Below are 18,577 nucleotides of genomic sequence, written 5' to 3'. Positions count from 1 at the left end.
TTGGAATTTATTTTTGTGTATTGTCTTTCCAGTTGGCTATGCATTCACCTCAACACCTTTACAGAATTTCATATTTCCCCCACTAGTATGAAATACTTCTTTATCATATACTATATACTTCTTTATCATGTACTATATTCTCATTTCTGGCTTCTCTATTCCATTCCATTAATCCATCTATTCATGTGCTAGTACCAAACTGTCCTAATTGTTATAGCTTTGTTTTAGTGACTGGTAGGCCTACTTCTCTCTCACTACTCTTTTTTTCCTGGAATTTCCTGGCTCTTTTTACAGTTTTCTTTTCCTTCCTTCCTTCCTTCCTTGCTCTTTTTACAGTTTTCTTTTCCTTCCTTCCTTCCTCCCTTCCTCCCTCCCTTCTTTCTTTTTTTTTTTTTTTGAGGAAGATTAGCCCTGAGCTAACTGCTGCCAATCCTCCTCTTTTTGCTGAGGAAGACCGGCCCTGAGCTAACATCCGTGCCCATCTTACCCCACTTTATATGTGGGACTCCTACAATAGCATGGCGTGCCAAGCAGTGCCATGTCCGCACCTGGGATCTGAACTGGCGAACCCCAGGCTGCCGAAGCAGAACGTGTGCATTTAACCACTGTGCCACCGGGCTAGCCCCTACAGTTTTATTTTTCCAAATGAACTTTAAAGTCAGCTTGTCCTGGGCCAGCCCTGGTGGCCTAGTGGTTAAGTTTGGCACCCTCTGCTTTAGCAGCCCTGGGTTTGGTTCCCAGGCGCAGACCTACACCATTCATCTGTTAGTGGCTGTGCTGTTGTGGCAGCTCACATACAAAAAGAGGAAGATTGGCAGTAGATGCTAGCTCAGGGCAAATCTTCCTCAGCAAAAAATAAAGTCAGCTTGTCCAGTTCCAGAAACGATCCTGTTTGTGTTTTTATTGAGGGATGTATTAGATTTATAGATTAATTAGGAGAATTATATTATAGCACTTATCACTCTGTATTGTAATTGCCTGTATACTTGTCTATATCCTTGTAAGTTCCATAATGCAAGGACCTTAGTTCCCCTTTGTGTCTCTTATGCCTGGCGTAATTTCTGGCACATAGACTTGCTTTCCATCCATTAAGCCATCTGATTTTCAGTGCATTTCAAAGTAAGTTGCAGACAACAGTACACTTCCTCCTAAATACTTCAGCATGCATATCATTAACCAGAGTTCAGTTTGTTTACAGTGTTTGTTTTTCATTTGATGTTAAAGTTATGTAAAATGGAAAGCGTAAACCTTAAGTGTACATTCACTAAGTTTAACAGATGCGTACATCTGTGTAACCCAAACCCCCAACAAGAAATGGAACGTTAGCATCATCCCCATAAAGTTCTCATTTCCCTTCCCAGTTATTCTCTGTCCTCCGCCCCGACCCCACAGACAACCACTTGCGATTTTTTTCCACCAGAGCTTAGTTTTGCCTGTTCTAGAATTTTATACAAATGGAACAATACAAAATATACTCTTCTGTATAAGACTTTTATTCAGCAAGTTTGTCAGATTCATCCATCTTGTATCAGTAATTCACTCCTTTTTATTGACGAGTAGTATTTCATTGTACGACTAAACCACATATTTTTAAAATCATTTTCCTGTTGGTGGGCCCCAGTCTGTTTTTAGCTTTGCCTCTTATGAATAAAGTCACTATGAACATTCATATATAGGTCTTTTTGACAGCATGTGTTTTCATTTATTGTGAGTGAAATCTTGGGAATGGAATTGCCGGGCCGTAAGGTTAGTATATTTTAGTTTAATACAAACTGTCAGATCTTTTCCAAAAATGGTATACCATTTTCCATTCCCACCAGTTTGATTGAGAGTTGGTGTCTGATGTTGTCAGTCTCTTTAATTTTAGTTACTCTGATGCATGTGTGGTGTCACAATGTGATTTTAATTTGCATTTGTCTGATGACTAACGGTGTTGGATCCTTTTTCACAGGCCTACTGGCCATTTGTATCTCTTCTTTTATGAAATATCTCTTCAGATCTTCTCACTGTTTCTTAATTGGGCTGTTTACAGTGTTTTTACTTTTGAGCTGTAAGAGTTCTTTATATATTCTGGACACCAGCTCTTTGTCAGATATATATTTCTCAAATAATTTCTCCTAGTCTGTGGTTTGCCTATTCATTTTCTTAACAGTGCCTTTTGATAAGCAGATATTTTAAATTGTGATGAAGAATAATTTATAAATATTATTTTTATGCTTTCTGTGTCCTCTTGTTAAAGAAAAAATTACTCCTGATACTTGTTAAAGAACAACGGTGAGGAAGATTTTATTTAAGGGGTGGCTATTGCAATAGGTATAGGGACCACCCCAGTGGGGTCTTGCAGTAGGGGAGAGAGATTGGGCTCGGCTCTGAATACAGCAGGAGCAAGTGGGGATTTTCTAGCCAAGCAGCAGGGTGGGGGTTGGTGGATGGGAAATTAGTAAGAGGAAACATCAGGGGCAAGGGAGCTTCGCATTCTAGCTAAACCAGCCTAGTAGGATTCTTACTGAAGGCAGACCAGGGTGATCAGACATCACCAGTGGGATGATGGAGGCTGTGGGTCCTGATCAGATATTCAGGGTGATCAGATATGGAGGGTGGGGATTCTGATTCTGGCAAAACCGACTTAGCAAGATTCTTGCTAAAAGTGGGCAATGCATCCAGGAACACGGAAGTCAAAAAGTCAAGGCCTAGTTGAAAAACAACTCAGGAGAGTCTGTCTAAAGTCTGTCATCCAGAGAATCCTAGCCAGGGAAACCAGCCATGTGATTAGAGGATTGGAACTTTGAGCCCCACCCATGACTGCAGGGGAGGGGAAAAGGGCTGGAGTTGGAGTTAATCACCAGTGGCCAGTGATTTAACCAATCACGCCTGTGTAATGAAGCCTCCATAAAAAACCCCAAACTCAAAGAGTTCAGGAGCTTCCTGGTTGATGAACATGTGCAGATGCTGGGAGATAACCGGGAGGGTAGACCACCGGAAAGGGCGTGGAAGCTCAGCACCTCTTCCCACATATCTTGCATCTCTTCCATCTGGCTGTTTCCGAGTTGTATCCTTTTATAGTAAACTAGTTATTTAGTACGTAAACTTCCTGAGTTCTCTGAGCCATTCTAGCAAACTGTCAAACCTGTGGAAGGGGTCATGGGAACCCATGATTTGTAGTTGGTGGTCAGAAGCACAGGTGACAATCTGGACTTGCAATTGGCAAGGGGGGTGGGGGCAGTCTTGTGGGCCTGAACCTTCAACCTGTGGGATCTAATGCCAGCTCTAGGTAAATAGTGTCAGAATTGAATTGTGGGACACCCAGTTGATATCCACAGAGAGTTGGAGAATTGCTTGGTGTGGGCAAAAAAACTCACACCTTTGGTGCTCAGAAAAATTGAGTCTGTGAGTAGGAAGAAACTGTGTTTTCTTTTCTTTTTCTTTTTTTTATAAAGATTTTATGTTTTTCCTTTTTTTTCTCCCCAAAGCCCCCCCGGTACATAGTTGTATATTCTTCATTGTGGGTCCTTCTAGTTGTGGCATGTGGGACGCTGCCTCAGCGTGGTTTGATGAGCAGTGCCATGTCCACGCCCAGGATTTGAACCAATGAAACACTGGGCCGCCTGCAGCGGCACGCGCAAACTTAACCACTTGGCCACGGGGCCAGCCCCATGTGTTTTCTTTTCATATATAAAAATATAATTTTTTGTATATTAACCTTATATTTTACAACCTTGCTAAATTCACTTATTCTTGTGGTTGGTTGTTTTTTTTTTTTAGGAAAATTAGCCCTGAGCTAACATCTGCTGCCAATCTTCCCCTTTTTGCTGAGGAAGACTGGCCCTGAGCTCACATCCGTGCCCATCTTCCTCTACTTTCTATGTGGGATGCCTACCACAGCATGGCTTGCCAAGTGGTGCCATGTCCACACCCGGGATCCAAACCGGCAGACCCAGGACCACCAAAGCGGAATGTGTGAACTTAACCACTGTGCCACTGGGCCGGCCCTATTATTTTTTTGCTAATTTCTTCTCCGTCATTTGCTCATTTGGGGACTTATGTTTTCTCCCCTACTGTTCATTTGTCTTTTCGCCGTACTTTCTAGGAGATTTCCTCATACGACCTTCCAACTTTTTTGTCGGCTTTTTAATTTCACTTTTCTCATGTGTTCAGTTGCTCCTTTGTTATTACATCCTGTTCTGTTTTTGTTGTTGTTGAGAAAAACTAGCCCTGAGCTAACATCTGCTGCCAATCCTCCTCTTTTTTTGCTGAGGAAGACTGGCCCTGAGCTAACATCTGTGCCCATCTTCCTCACTTTATACGTGGGACACCTGCCATAGCATGGCTTGACAAGCAGTGCATGGGTCCACACCCAGGAACCGAACCAGTAAACCCTGGGGTGCCGAGGCAGAACATGTGAACTTAACTGCTGTGCCACTGGGCCGGCCCCCTCCATGTCTTTTTTGCTGCTGTTTCCTTTGGTTTGGACTCCTGTTGAAGACATTCACCAAATAACTGACCCTCCATAGGGTAAAGGCCCCTGGAAGCTCTATGTTCTTGGAAAGGGCTTGCTGACTGGTGGACTTCCTTATTGGTAGTCCCAGAGTTTTCACTTGGGAACTTAATGTCTATGGAAGTGTCTATGAGTCACCATCCCCCCACTCCTTGGGCCATTTAGTTTCTCCGTAGAAAAATCCTGAGATCTCTCACCTGGGATATATGCCTTGATGCTTGCATTTTGGGAGCAGGACAAGGAGGAAGAAGGGAATTGACCCCACTTTTCTTTTTTTTATTTTTAAAGATTGGCACCTGAACTAACATCTGTTGCCAATCTTCTTTTTTCCCCCTTCTTCTTCTCCCCAAAGCCCCCCAGTACAGAGTTGTGTGTTCTAGTTGCAGGTCCTTCTGGTTGTGGCATGTGGGACGCCGCCTCAGCATGGCCTGATGAGCAGTGCTAGGTCTGCACCCAGGATCCGAACCGGTGAAACCCTGGTCTGCCAAAGTAGAGGGCACGAACTTAACCACTCGGCCACAGGGCCAGCCCCAGACCCCACTTTTCAATAAGCAGACTTTCACTTAATCCCCACTGACCTTCTGAAAGCCCTTGGCCACCCAGTTGGAAATGGAGGGGTCTCACAGGTTCAGTTTCTCCAACAGATTTTTCCTTTGGGACTGGAGATAAAGATTAAGGACCTTAACTGCTCCTTATGCAGACTTTCACCAAAATTCCCTATTTGCAGCCCACCCCTTAGCCCTTCCTGGTGATGCCAAGTTGTCTTCCCAGGGAAGTTCACTTTCCCAGGTCCCCCAAGCATTAGTCAGTTCTCTTCTCTGTCCCTCTCCACAGCTCTCACTCTTGGAAACTCACTCTATCTGTGTGAATTTGACTACTCCAGTTACCTCATATAAATGGAATCATACAATATTTGTCTTTTGTGTCTGGCTTATTTCATGTAACATAAAGTCTTCAAAATTCCTTCATGTTGTAGCATGTGTCAGAATTTCATTCCTTTACAAGGCCGAACAATATTCTCTTGTATGTATATACCACATTTTGTTTATCTACCCATCCATGGATACTTGGGTTGCTCCCACCTTTTGGCTATTGAGAGTAATGCTGCTATGAACATGACTATATAAACATCCATATGTGTCCCTACTTTAAATTCTTTAGGGTATATACCCAGAAGTGGAATTGATGGGTTATATGGTAATTCTATGTTTAATTTTTTGAGGAACTGCCATACACCTGGAGAGATATTTTTTTTTTAATTTTTTTCCTTTTTCCCTCCAAAGCCCCCTGGTACATAGCTGTATATTCTTCATTGTGGGTCCTTCTAGTTGTGGCATGTGGGACGCTGCCTCAGCATGATTTGATGAGCAGTGCCATGTCCGTGCCCAGAATTTGAACTGACGAAACACTGGGCCGCCTGCAGTGGAGCGCGAGTACTTAACCACTCAGCCATGGGGCCAGCCCCCACCTGGAATGATTTTTAAAATATTAATGCCTAGTAAGATCCAGGCCTCCTTTTTTTTTTTTTTTTCTTTTTATGCTGAGGAAGATTTTCCCTGAATTAATATCTGCTGCCAATCTTCCTCTTTTTGTATGTGAGCTGCTGCCACAGCATGGCTACTGACAAACGCATGGTGTAGGTCTGTACCCAGGGAACTGAACCCAGGGCCACCAAAGTGGAGCATGCTGAACTTAACCACTAGGCCACTGGGGTTGGCCGTCCATATTTGTTTCTTTATCTCCTAGGTAATTTTAATGTGTACCCAAGATTGAGAACCACTGCCAGAGCCAACACTTAGGTTTCAACTTCCTCTTCTCTGAGTCACCTCTTCCCCTATTCCTTTCTATCTCCGAAAACTGTTTGACGTGGTTCTTCTGTTCCCTCTCCAGTCCTCTTTGTCTTTGTGGAGTTATACACTACTATTGTTTTGGCTGAGTCTTGGGAGGAAGTGGAGATAAATACACATGTTGCATAGGCCTTGTTTCTCTATGACAATTATTTATACATGAAATTTTTTTCAAAGATTGGCACCTGAGCTAACAACTGTTGCCAATCTTCTCTTTTCTTTTCTTTCTGCCTTTTCTCCCCCAACCCCCCCAGTACATGGTTGTATACCTTAGTTGTGGGTCCTTCCAATCACAGCACATGGGACACGGGACGCCGCCCCAGCATGGCCCTACGAGTGGTGCCATGTCCGCACCCAGGATCCGAACCAGTGAAACCCTGGGCCGCCACAGCAGAGCATGTGAACTTAACCACTCTGCCACGGGACCGGCCCCTATACATGAATTTTTAAATGTACATACATGTGACCTATCTTTTGGGTTGGAATTCCTTAGAAGCAAATGCTTTGGAGTGCTTGCTCTCTCTTTATAGTGGCCAGGAAAGAATTTTCTTGCATTCATTCATTTACTAACTTGTTCATACAGAATGCCCACTACATGCTTGGCACACACTGGATGCTCCATATAAGATGGCAGTTGTCTGCTGAACAGTAGACGTAATTCTACCAATACACACATTTGGTCAAATGAAAGCTGTCTCTTGTTTCCTGCCCTTTTTGTGGTGTCTCTGTTTTGACAGACAGATGCCAGGACAATATTTAAAGTTGTTTTCAACACACCTAGCCACCTCCACCTTTTTACCCTAGTAATTAAAAGACCGCCCTTTTAATTAAGTGTTGCAACACTTAACACAATTTAGACTTATTGCAGCAGGAATAGAACCTTTTATCACACAGCAAGAGTCCCAACCTCAAGTCCTACTGTTTCTCATGGAATCAATCAATCTTTTTTGTTCCCTAATAGTCTCCTTCGTTCCTAATAGGAACCCTGGTGGTTTGGGATCCAATTCTACCTGATGTTACTGAGGAAGTTTTTGAGAACGGTCAGCTGAAACTCTTGCAAGTTATCTAGCACAAATTAATCATTGAAGTGCGGAAGAAGGGGCTTGCTATTCTCGTTTCCCTTCCTTTTGCTCTCACAGTGCCCTAGCTACAATGTTCAGAAGGTGAGAACAGGTCACAAATGAACTGAGGAACGTCTAATAGTGGGGAATGGCAACCGAACAGGCTGGGGGCGCTGAGAACTCTGTGGTGGAGTGTTTCACCACAAGGCAGCTAGTCCCCACTTCAATGCAGTGTTCTTCCCAGAAACTATCCCCTCTGTTTCTAAGAGACTACTTAAACCGAATTGACATCAGTTTTAGAGGCTTGTTTGTTGTCAGACAATGTACAAAATTGATATCTGAAATGGTTTTATGCCACTTAATAAGAATTGCTTAAATGGAGAGAGCACATGCCATTCTCCCGGTGCCGTGCTCCGGCTTCAAGGACTGCGCCTCCGTTTGCCCCGAGTGTCGGATGGAACTGCAGGTGTGCGCAGTTTGACAGCAGCTCACAAACACGTCAGGAGAAACACTGAACCACAGGTGAAAAAATTATTCCCTTTTCAATCTTTTTCATTCCTGAGTAACTTAAGGGAAAAGTTTTATTTGGTGTCGGCTCTCTAACACTTTTGAACCCTCTCTTTTTACAATCAGAGAAAGCAGACATAAATAGCTAGTTAGTGTTTAATAATATTGCATTTGACTCTCCATTCTATTTACGGCAATTGATAGTGATTTTTTTAATAACAGCTTTATTGATATAATTTATGGATGTAATCCTGCACAATTCAATGGCTTTTAGGATACTCACAGAGTTGTGCAACCATTACCATAATCAATTTTAGAACATTTTCATCACCCCAAAATGAAACTCCATACCCATTAGCAGTCACTCCCAATTTCCTCCCAACCTCCCCATCTCTAGGCAACCACTGATGTACTTTTTGTCTCTATCTATTGACCTATTCTAGACATTTCACATAAATGGAACCACACAACACGGGGTCTTTTGTGACTGGCTTCTTTCACTTAGCATACTATTTTTCAAGCTTCATCCACGTTGTAGCATGTATCAATATTGCATTCCTTTTTATGGCTAAATACTCCTCCATTGTATGCATGTAACACTTTTGATTTATCCACTCATAGGCTGATGGACATTTGGGTTGTTTCCACGTTTTGGCGATTATAAATAACGCTGCTGTGAACATTCATGTACAAGCTTTTGTACAGATGTTATCTTTATATTTCTCGAGTATGTACCTAGGGGTGGAATTGCTGGGTCATCTGGTAGCTGTTTAACCTTTTGAGGAACTGCTAGACTGTTTTCCAAAGCACTGATTTTCTTAAAAATTTTTTTTCAAATAAATTTAAGTAAATATTGAATACATATAAAACAGCTACAAGGGGCCAGCCCAGTGGTGCAGTGGTTAAGTGCACATGTTCCGCTTTGGCGGCCTGGGGTTTGCCGCTTCGGATCCCGGGTGCGGACATGGCACTTCATGGCAAGCCATGCTGTGGTAGTCGTCCCACATAGAAAGTAGAGGAAGATGGGCATGGATGTTAGCTCAGGGCTAATTTTCCTAAAAAAAAAGCTGGGGGGCTTTTCAAAAAAAAAATAAAATAAGACTTAGGATTTGAATCTCAGATTGAAAGGGATCACCAAGTACATCAGTGAAAAACTTGAGAACATCAGAAACAAAGATCCTAAAATTTTACAGAGAGAAACAGGTCACGTACAGGAAAAAGAATGACATTAAATTTATCAAGAGAATCTAGGAGATAATGATTTGCCAACCTCTGAAAAATATTTCTCAGCAAGAATTCTATTCCCAGACAAACTCTCTCTCAAGGGTTCAGGTAAAATAATATTTTCAGACATGCCAGAACTCAAACATTTTACCTCCCATCTATTCTTTCTCAGGAAGCTCCTAGGGGTTATTCTCCACCATATAAAGAAGAAAAGCAAGAAAAAGGAAGACATTTCCCAGCAAACAGAGAGAATCCCACACAGAGGACAGGGGCGAATGAAATTCCCAAGGCACCAGCTGGGGGGCAGGTCTAAACAGCCTGAAGCAGAAGGATGACGGGTGTCAGGAAGACTGTCCTGAAAAAATTAACTTGATAGGTTTGGACCAGGTGAATAATCACACTGTGAGGCTGTTTAAGGATTTGAAAATAATTATCCACAGACACAAAGAAAAATACACAAATGAAAAAATGAGGTAACTATCTTTAGGGAAAAAAGTTTTCAAGAAAGGAAATGTTTGGGGCCGGCCCAGTGGTGCAGCGGTTAGCTCAGGGCTAATCTTCCTCAAAAAAAAAAAAAAAAAAGGAAATGCTATCACAGTATATATAGACTCAATAGTAAATCATATTTACATGATCACGATAATGTGAACTTAATTGACATACAAAATTTTTACCTCAATAATTTTAGCAAATGGAAAATAAAAGGGTGAGAGAGAGCAAATCCTTGACCGCTAAAATTGGAAACCGATAAATTATCACGCTCTCTCCTTACAAAAGTTTCTTCCAGGAGGAACAAAAGGTGCAGTAGTGATATATCCATTTTTGCACCCAAACGCACCTCCAATTCTGGGGGAATAACTTGTGTTGTCAAACTTGGTGAGGCAACATTATCTCCTCCCCTTCCTGGCGGGAAATGGCACATGCATCACATCATGGTTCAGCCAATCAAATGCTTCCGCTTGGCATTTTGAAACTTGAGGAATTGCTCTGAAGAGGCAGGTGCAGCTGGAACAATACTTACAGGGTAGGAATGAGTGCCCAGGGTTGGTGGCACCAGCAGCAGACACTTCCAGGGACAAGACCTGAGCTGGATTTCCCTCCTCCCCCAGAAAGTTAATCGCTTTCTGAGTTAGGTTCTCCAACCTTCCATCAACTCTGTGAGTCTTCACCATGCCTCTAGTAGACTCCTTTACTGCTTCAAGTGGCCAGCGTGGATATCTGTCCCATTCTAAGAACTCTGACCCGCACAATAAACAACTATGAAGAAAGGGCCCCTAACCCTGCAGAGAGGAAATTGCACAGTGTCGCAAACAACTGGTCAATAATACTCTTCAGATCAGGCAGAAAATCCCTTTAAATTATAGGAAAGCTTTGGTTAGAAACTGTCTAGGAAAAGTAGGTAGGTTTCTTTTTTTTTTCTACTGGGAAGGGTCTCCCTAATCTAACATCTGTTGCCAATCTTTCTCCTTTTTTCTTCCTCTTACTCCCCCAAAGCCCCAGTACATACTTGTATATAGTCCTAAATTCTTCTATGTGAGCCACCACCACAGCATGGCTATTGACAGATGAGTGGTGTGGTTCCACGCCGGAAACTGGCCTGGTCCACCAAAGCAGAGTGCGCAGAACTTCCACCACTAGGCCATCAGGGCTGGCTCAATAGATAGGTATTTTTAAAAGATACCTCTCTTTTTTAATCCTCTTCTCCTCAAAGCCCCCCAGCACATAGTTGTAGGTCCCTCTGGTTGTGCTAAGTGTGACACCACCTCAGCCTGGCCGGATGAGCGATGCCATGTCCGTGCCCAGGATCCGAACTGGAGAAACCCTGGGCTGCCAAAGCAGAGCACGTGAACTTAACCACTCGGGCACGGGGCTGACCCAGGATATCTCTCTCTTGAGCCTCAAACAAATGCTTTTCCTCTGACAGGTGTGTGTGAGTGTGTCAACTTCCACTAGACTGAAAAGTCCAAGGACACGGTCCATCTTTCATCTTTTAACTCACCTCAGCCTTGCATGTAATAAGCTCTCAGAAATACAAGGTGCATGAACGCCTTTATCTTTACTGTCCTACACCAGCAGGCTCCTCCAGGGGTCTCTCCTAAACGCTCCTTTGGAATGTAGGAGTAACTAGTAGCATTTGAGGACAAGGAGTTGAGAGACTTTCCTCTTCTCTAGTAACTCTGTGGCTGGGAGTTAAGAGGTATTTACTTAAAAGAAAAGGAGAAGGGGGCACCCGGATTTGAACCGGGGACCTCTTGATCTGCAGTCAAATGCTCTACCCCTGAGCTATACCCCCACAGCCTGCTGTGGTTTTCTTCTTTGTCCACTTATGGTGACTCAATACAATCAGGTTCCACCCACACTAGAGCTCTGACAAGCTTTGTGTCCTAAAACCCCACCTTCTTTTGTATCCACCATCTGCTTTGGCTTTTCTCCTGGTCACCAATAAACTGGGTGGGGGCACTTGACAAATGACATCCTGGAAAATAGCTGAAAAGGAAACTGACACAGCACTCATAGAGAAAGCGTCCACAAGCACAGTATCACTGTGTCAGAACCCTTGGGCTTCTTTAAGAAGCACTACCCCCAGATAGCACCTTGCTTACACCCTGCCTCCTGATGAACTGAAGGGGAAAAGGAGAAGGAAGATGTCAGTCCTTTTGGATGGGATGACTCTCTCAGGAAAATCAGGAAATCCTTCTCAGGGCAAACACCAATCCCTGTGGCTGCACTGCCTGCTCTGTTCTCGATGGAAACAGTAGCCAGCTTCTGACCTGGGGCCCTGCTCATGCCTGAGGAAGAGCTTTGCTGAGGACTAGGTAGCATGGGTCCCCCTTATCATACTGGCAGGGGGGAACTGAGTCCTCTCCTTTCAAGCTGGCACTGGTTGGCACAGAGTGTGAGGGCACAGGCCTGAGACACCCCTTCTCTTCTCACCTCCTCTCCGTACGGTAGGGAAGCTGAGGCTGGAGAAACCGCCTTGCTCCCTCCCTCAGCCTCAGGGAAGAAACAGCACACTTGGAGGCACAAGTAAAAAATATTTTATATAAAGAAACATTGAGAGCTCATCTAAACGTCTGTCTTAGATATTCAGGTGGAGAATTGTGAAGGGAAGAGATGCTGTTAGAAGAGAGGGAACTGGGTGACCTCTCCAAAGACAGACGGGCGCTGGCGGAGGGCTGGGGTGTTCCGGCGATAGCCAAACCGGCCATTGAACCCCTGGATCACTTTCAGATCAGCATTGTAGTGGTCATGCCCCGTCACCTGCTGGAGGGAATGCCCTTGGGGGCGGACGGAGAGGCCTGAGCCTGCATTCAGCCCCCTCTTGCTTTCCCCACTCCCAGAGGGTTGGTATAGGATGCCAACCCAGCCACAGTCACCACGCTCCCCACGTCCCAGCAGAAGCCTCAATCCTCAAATATCTCGAGCCTCTTGACTGAAATGCCAAGGGTTGGTGAAGTCAAGGAGACAGATGGCTTCTAGAAACCAAATCTCATACCAGGAATAGCTTGCAGGAGTGTGAATGGTATGTGTTAGGACAGGAGGGGCCAGAAACTTGGGCTTGCCTGAACTTGCCTTGCTCCCAGGAGAACTGGGAATACTTCACCCTTGACTTTGACCCATCTGGAGAAAACTGATGAGCTCAATTTGGCTCAGTGTTACAAAGGGTCATGTGACTAGACCATGGCCAAAGGGTGGTGGAATTGGAGTGGGAGGAGGGTTCACCCCGTCAGAACAACATCTCTCAACTCTTTCTTGTTCTGGTAAATTGCGCCGGGAAAACGAGCAGGACACAGCCTGCTCAGGGAGCAATGAGAGGAACACAGGCTTCAGAGCTGGCAAGAGTGGAATTCCAATCCCAGCTCAGCCCTTCTTAGCAAATCACTTTTACCCCCCAAACCTCAGTTTCCCCGGCTGTAACATGGGGATAGCGTGATGGTAAAAAGCACCTGCCATACAGTAGGTGCTCAATAACTAAACATAGGTAGCCTTGTGACACCATCTGCTCATGTATGAGAAGAAAAGCTGGAGGATGCAGTCCTTGATCCTCTTCCCCCAACCAGGTCTCTTTATGGCCCAGTTTCTCTCTCTGAACTTAGGGACACACTCCATTCTTCCTAGGTGGGACCATGGTGAGGCTGGAAAGCAAGATGGCACTTGCCTGCCCCTGCCCAGTTTCTCCTGTTGAGGTATCTCTGTCCTTGCCCGAAGATGTGGAAATAATCCACTATCCAGCCGTCTCTTCCTGTGCCGCAGTGATCCTGAGAGTGAGGGAGAAAATACAGAGGACTGTCAGCCGTGATGCTGAGAGGTGCACAGCGCTAGCTCCCCTGGGGCTTGCTGAGGGGAGGGCGAGGTGGTCACAGCCAGGTGTAACCGGGCCAGACAGATTAAATATAAATGTACACATGGACCTACTGCCTCTCAGGGACAGGCAGCGGAGCTTGGCAGTTAAGGCCCCAGTGTCTGCAGCCAGACAGACTCGTTCCAATCCCAGCTCTGCCACTAACAAGCTGTGTGACCTTGGGCCAATGACGCAGCTTTTCTGGATCTCAACTTCCTCATCAGTAAAAGGAGGGTTGCTGTGAGATTTAACTGAGATAGTTCAAACAAATGACCCGGCCTAGTAAAAGTTTAATAAACACATTATATTTGAATGAAAGCAATACCTACCACAAATGGTGGTTGTGATGATTGAATACTTATAAAATGGAACATAGAAAGTTTCAAAAGTGTGTACACCATATTATTTTCAAAGCTTTTTTTAAAAAAATTTTCCTTCTTCTCCCCAAAGTCCCCCCAGTACACAGTTGTGTATTCTAGTTGTGGGTCCTCCTGGTCGTGACATGTGGGACGCCACCCCAGCATGGCTTGCCAAGCGGTGCCATGTCTGCACCTGGGATCCAAACCCGGGGAACCCCAGGCGTCAAAGCTGAACGTGCACACTTAACCGCTGTGCCACCAGCCGGCCCCAGCCTTCAAGTTTTTAAATCCTTGAGTTTCTCTCTTTTTCCCCCCAGACTCTGGCTCCTTCTGTCATAAAAGTTACTTGAGTAGACAGCAAGTACACACTCAAGCATGGCACACACTGAAGGGTGTCCATATGCATGTAATGCACACACACATACAAACATCTGGGACCACAAAAAAACCCAAGGTTTGCTCACAGAATAACCTCCATTAAGCCCTTCTCTCCCCTTCTCATACCACTCTGACATACATAGGTACAAATATCGGAGGCAAAATTGTTGGGAAAAAATTGAAGCCATCAGCAAATAGCCTCAGAATCTCTGATTCCGGGGAAGTACCCACGAGGGAAAAGGCCTGGGGAGAAGGCAGGGCCCAAGGAGTTTTGCAGGTTTCCTTCGCATCAGCTCACAGGTCCAGAGCGAGCCCCTCTATGACGTCACCAGACAGAAAGTGCCGCTCCTGCGCGTCTAGGCAGTTCTCTGTGTCTTATTCACTGACGTCACACGGATTTTCGCGCTCTCAGAGAATTTGCGGCGGGAGATCACCCCAAAGGGCGGGGCCATGACGTCAAAAAGAACAATGAAACTGATTTGTATGGGAGAGGCGGGTTATTTTTTTTTTTAAGATTTTTTATTTTTCCTTTTCCTCCCCAAAGCCCCCCAGTACATAGTTGTATATATATATGTTTTTAGTTGTGGGTCCTTCTAGTTGTGGCATGTGGGATGCCGCCTCAGCATGGCCCAATGAGTGGTGCCACGTCCGCGCCCAGGATCCAAACCGGCGAAACCGTGGGCCGCTGAAGTGGAGCGCGCGGACTTAACCACTCGGCCACCAGACCGGCCCCAGGAGAGGCGGGTTTTAAGCCCGGTTCGGAAGGCTTGCAGAAACTCAAAATGAGATCATTCTCCCGTTCAGGGGTGGAAGGCGATCCTGTGAGCTCAGTGATCTGGCGCTCAACACCTGTCATCCACTTTCTCCAGTTCCGAGTTTTCATTAAGAAAACTGAAGGGGTGGGAGTGGGGGGCATCCTTGGTGGCGAGGGCGCTGGAGTGAGACGCCCGGATTTGGGAAGTCAGCCCTGCCACCCGGGCCCACCTCCGCGGGCATAGACATTGGGGTCCTTTGGGGCGCTCCTGTACCTGCTCAGTTTTCCGCAAAACGGGCGGAACCACGTGGCTCTGGAAATACCGGCGGGCGTGGTGGTCCTGCTGTGCGTTGTAGGGCGGAATCGCCGACCAGAGCTTGGGCCTCAAGCGCTCATAGGTGCGGGCCATGGTGCTCACGGCCACCCCATCCAAGATGAAACTCTTCTCCAGCCGCAGAGGACAATCACAGCAGTGCGCCATCCCAACAGCTGCAGCCTCTGAGGGCCTTCCTGGTGGGAGTGCAGGGTCCTAGGCGGGGGCTCCCCTGCGCATTGTTACGTGGTGTCAACGACCACTGTGACACAAACACTATTGTGGGGTAGGTTCTCAGGGCTATGGGGGAAGGAGCTTGCGTAGCCCTGAGGGGAGGCCTGACCAGGAGGAAACTATGCAAGAGGAATCAGAAATTGAAGGGCTGGAGAGGAGGGCATTACTGATGGGGGGTCGTGTGAGGGCAATCGGGCCCAGCTCCCCGTTTTCATTGAAGAGCAAGGTTCTCTGCTCCCACCATATTATATACATTTCCCTAACGCGGTTTCCTTGACAAGCTTGTCCCCAGAATGGATCAGGAAGAGTTCAGATAGCTCTACTTCCAACAGAACTGGAAGTTGAAGCTCAGAAATGGAGTATTTCCTAAATCCATTTAGTGGCAGATGCAGAACCAGAATTCAGGTCTCCCGACCTCTAGGAAGTCCATTTAGAACACTCTCCCCTGCCCATTCTTTTCATCAGCTAGTATTCCTCTTTCTGTTAAAAAATTTAAATTTTTCTTTTAAAAAAAAAACAGTAGGTTGAAACATTACTATATTTTTCTAATTTTATGTATATACAGTAAGATAAGAGCAACGATTTTCTCTGTTGTGACTACAGGTGATTTTTAATTCTTTATACTTTCTACTTCCCAAATTTTCCCCTTGAGTAATAAACTTTTTTTCCTGGGAAAGATTCGCCCTAACATCTATTGCCCGTCTTCCTCTTTTTTTTCCCCTCTCCGAAGCCCCAGTACTTAGCTGTATATTCTAGTTGTAAGTCGTTCTAGTCCTCCTATGTGAGCCGCTGCCACAGCATGGCTACTGACAGACGTGTGGGTCTGTGCCAGGGAACTGAACCTGGGCCGCCATATCAAAGCGCCTTATACAAACTCCTCTGTTCCTCAAACCAACTCTCAGGTGCTGTTACCCTCCTTCACAGATGAGGCCACAGGCTCAGGGAAGGATTCTTTTATATTCACTATCAATATTTTTATTATATGAAGGCACATTAGAAAAAGTTTGCATTATATCCATACACAAAAATCACTCATCCTAGTAATTAAATACTCAGCATGCTTAATCGTTCTACTCTATGACAAGCGCCTATAAATCAAATCTGAAATGACAGGAAATAAGTCTACAGCTTGAGTCCATTCTGTTGAACCTTGGAAAGAACCTGGAGGATATAAGAAGACAAGTAAAGGGGAAAAATGACAGGCCCAGCCCTAACATTTCACATTTGAAGTAGGAAGGTGAGAAATTTCATACACATCTGTCAAACAACAGGATAAAAAGGATTCATTTTTATGGAGGGCCTGGGAGCTTCTTGTCACATTAAAGACTTGAAACTTACCAGGCTGGATGGTGGGGTAAAGGAAGACAGCTCTGTTTTAGAAACTTCTGGATTTCTTTAATATTCTTAAAACCTAGGTTGGCTGTCTAGACAGCATCAATTCTCAATCTTGGCTGCAACTTGGAATCTCCTGGGGAGTTTTAAAAAGTGCAGATGCCTGGGTCCTACCTCCATAGTCTGACTTAATTGGTCTGGGACATGGCCTGGTGGTCTAGTGGTTAAGATTTGGCACTCTTGGGGCCGGCCCTGCAGCTCCACTTGGGCAGCATGGGTTCATGGGTTCAGAGCCCAGGTGTGGACTATACCACTTGACAGTCATGCTGTGGTGGTGACCCATATAAAAACTAGATTGGCAACAGATGTTACCTCAGGATGAATCTTCCTCAGCAAAAAAAAAAAAAAAAAAAAAGATTCAGCACTCTCACCACCACCACAACCCAGGTTCCTTTCCAGGTCAAGGAACCTTCCTGCCAGCTGTCATTCTGTGATAGCTCATGTTTCTGCGATTCTGTTATGCCACTGGTATTTCAAATACCAGCAGGGTGGACAGGTTTCAACAGAGGTTACAGACCAAGACGAGGCAAGACCTGGCCACACACTTGTGAAAGAAAAAACTAGCCATGAAAACCCTATGAATAGCAGTCTGATACAGCACCAGCAAGTGAGAAAAGGGTGCAAAAAAGACCAGACAGGGTTCAACTCTGCTGTACACAGGGTGACTAGAAGTCAGAAGTGACTAGAGGCACCAACAATAGCCTGAACACATTTAACTCCTCAGGTTGAGAAGCACTCTGCTCTCTAGTTCTGGTATATTCCATTCCAAACCCTGAAGGACAAAAAGAACTCATCTCACCAAGCAACTATGTGCTGGTCTTCGTGTACACTCTAATCTTCAGCCTTGCATTATACTCAACTTACAGATAACACTGAAGGCCGAGTATTTTCAGATACTAGACATATGAACACAAACTTTAGTCTAAAAAGCCTGTTCTAACATCTTTACACCAGACTATTGACCCAAACCAGCTGAGTACTCATTTTTCCCAGACCCTGAATGTCACTCTTACAGTTTGGGGAAAAAAAGCTGCAATGTTCATCTCTTAAGGCAGAATTTGCCAGGGTTCACACCTGTTGTGCTGGCATAATTATATCATCTCTTAGTATTCTCAAACTAGGGTTTGTGAGATACGTTATATGGCCATCTTGTCACAACATTTTGATAGCAAAAAACCTGCAGATACTATTAGCAACTTAATCATCTTCCATGAGAGCAAATTTACATGGCAATTACCACATTAGATTTTACAAATATAAACTCATTTACACACCAATTTACTCAAAGAAAACTAACTGTAAAAGTGTGCACATACACACGTGTACCTGGTCCCCCTCACATCACTCTTTGAATCCACGAGTGTGTCCAGGATCTGACCATACACTCTACCTTATCTCAAATACCTAACAGCAGAGCAGTTACCTGTCATTAAGCAGCATCCATTCCCTGCAATTTGTTTTAAGGATTCCAAACCCAAATAACTGAAGTTTTTATAGCAGAAATGGAAAGTCCCAGAAGTTCTGGACACTCACAAAAGTGCAAGGACTGTGTTTCTCTTTTTTACACATGCCCACAGAAAGTGTGCGCAGAGTAGTTTCATTTTACAAAGGAGACAAGGGTTAGGTAGTGTCAGTAAGAGTGACATGTGGAAATGAAAAGGAAGGCAAGCA

The 18,577-nt window shown here is 44.9% G+C and overlaps 1 protein-coding gene and 1 non-coding gene across 2 annotated transcripts; both read right to left on the bottom strand.

The window, feature by feature from the left end:
* Window positions 1–11,355: 11,355 nt before the first annotated feature.
* Window positions 11,356–11,427, bottom strand: TRNAC-GCA (transfer RNA cysteine (anticodon GCA)). The gene has a single exon. It is a non-coding gene; the product is annotated as a tRNA-Cys (tRNA).
* A 729-nt stretch (window positions 11,428–12,156) lies between these two features.
* On the bottom strand, window positions 12,157–15,534 carry SPMAP1 (sperm microtubule associated protein 1). The gene is made up of 3 exons (XM_008523281.2): window positions 15,242–15,534; window positions 13,294–13,393; window positions 12,157–12,412 (listed from the first exon to the last, which is right to left on the bottom strand). Exons 1-3 carry the CDS (start codon window positions 15,446–15,448, stop codon window positions 12,255–12,257), a joined length of 465 nt encoding a protein of 154 aa, XP_008521503.1. The 5' UTR covers window positions 15,449–15,534; the 3' UTR covers window positions 12,157–12,254.
* Between the last annotated feature and the right edge of the window lie 3,043 nt (window positions 15,535–18,577).

This window comes from Equus przewalskii, chromosome 10 (assembly GCF_037783145.1).
Source record: "Equus przewalskii isolate Varuska chromosome 10, EquPr2, whole genome shotgun sequence".
Classification (NCBI taxonomy): domain Eukaryota; kingdom Metazoa; phylum Chordata; class Mammalia; order Perissodactyla; family Equidae; genus Equus; species Equus przewalskii.
The sequence above is the reverse complement of the archived record's forward strand: the minus strand, read 5'-3'. Positions and strand labels throughout refer to the sequence as shown.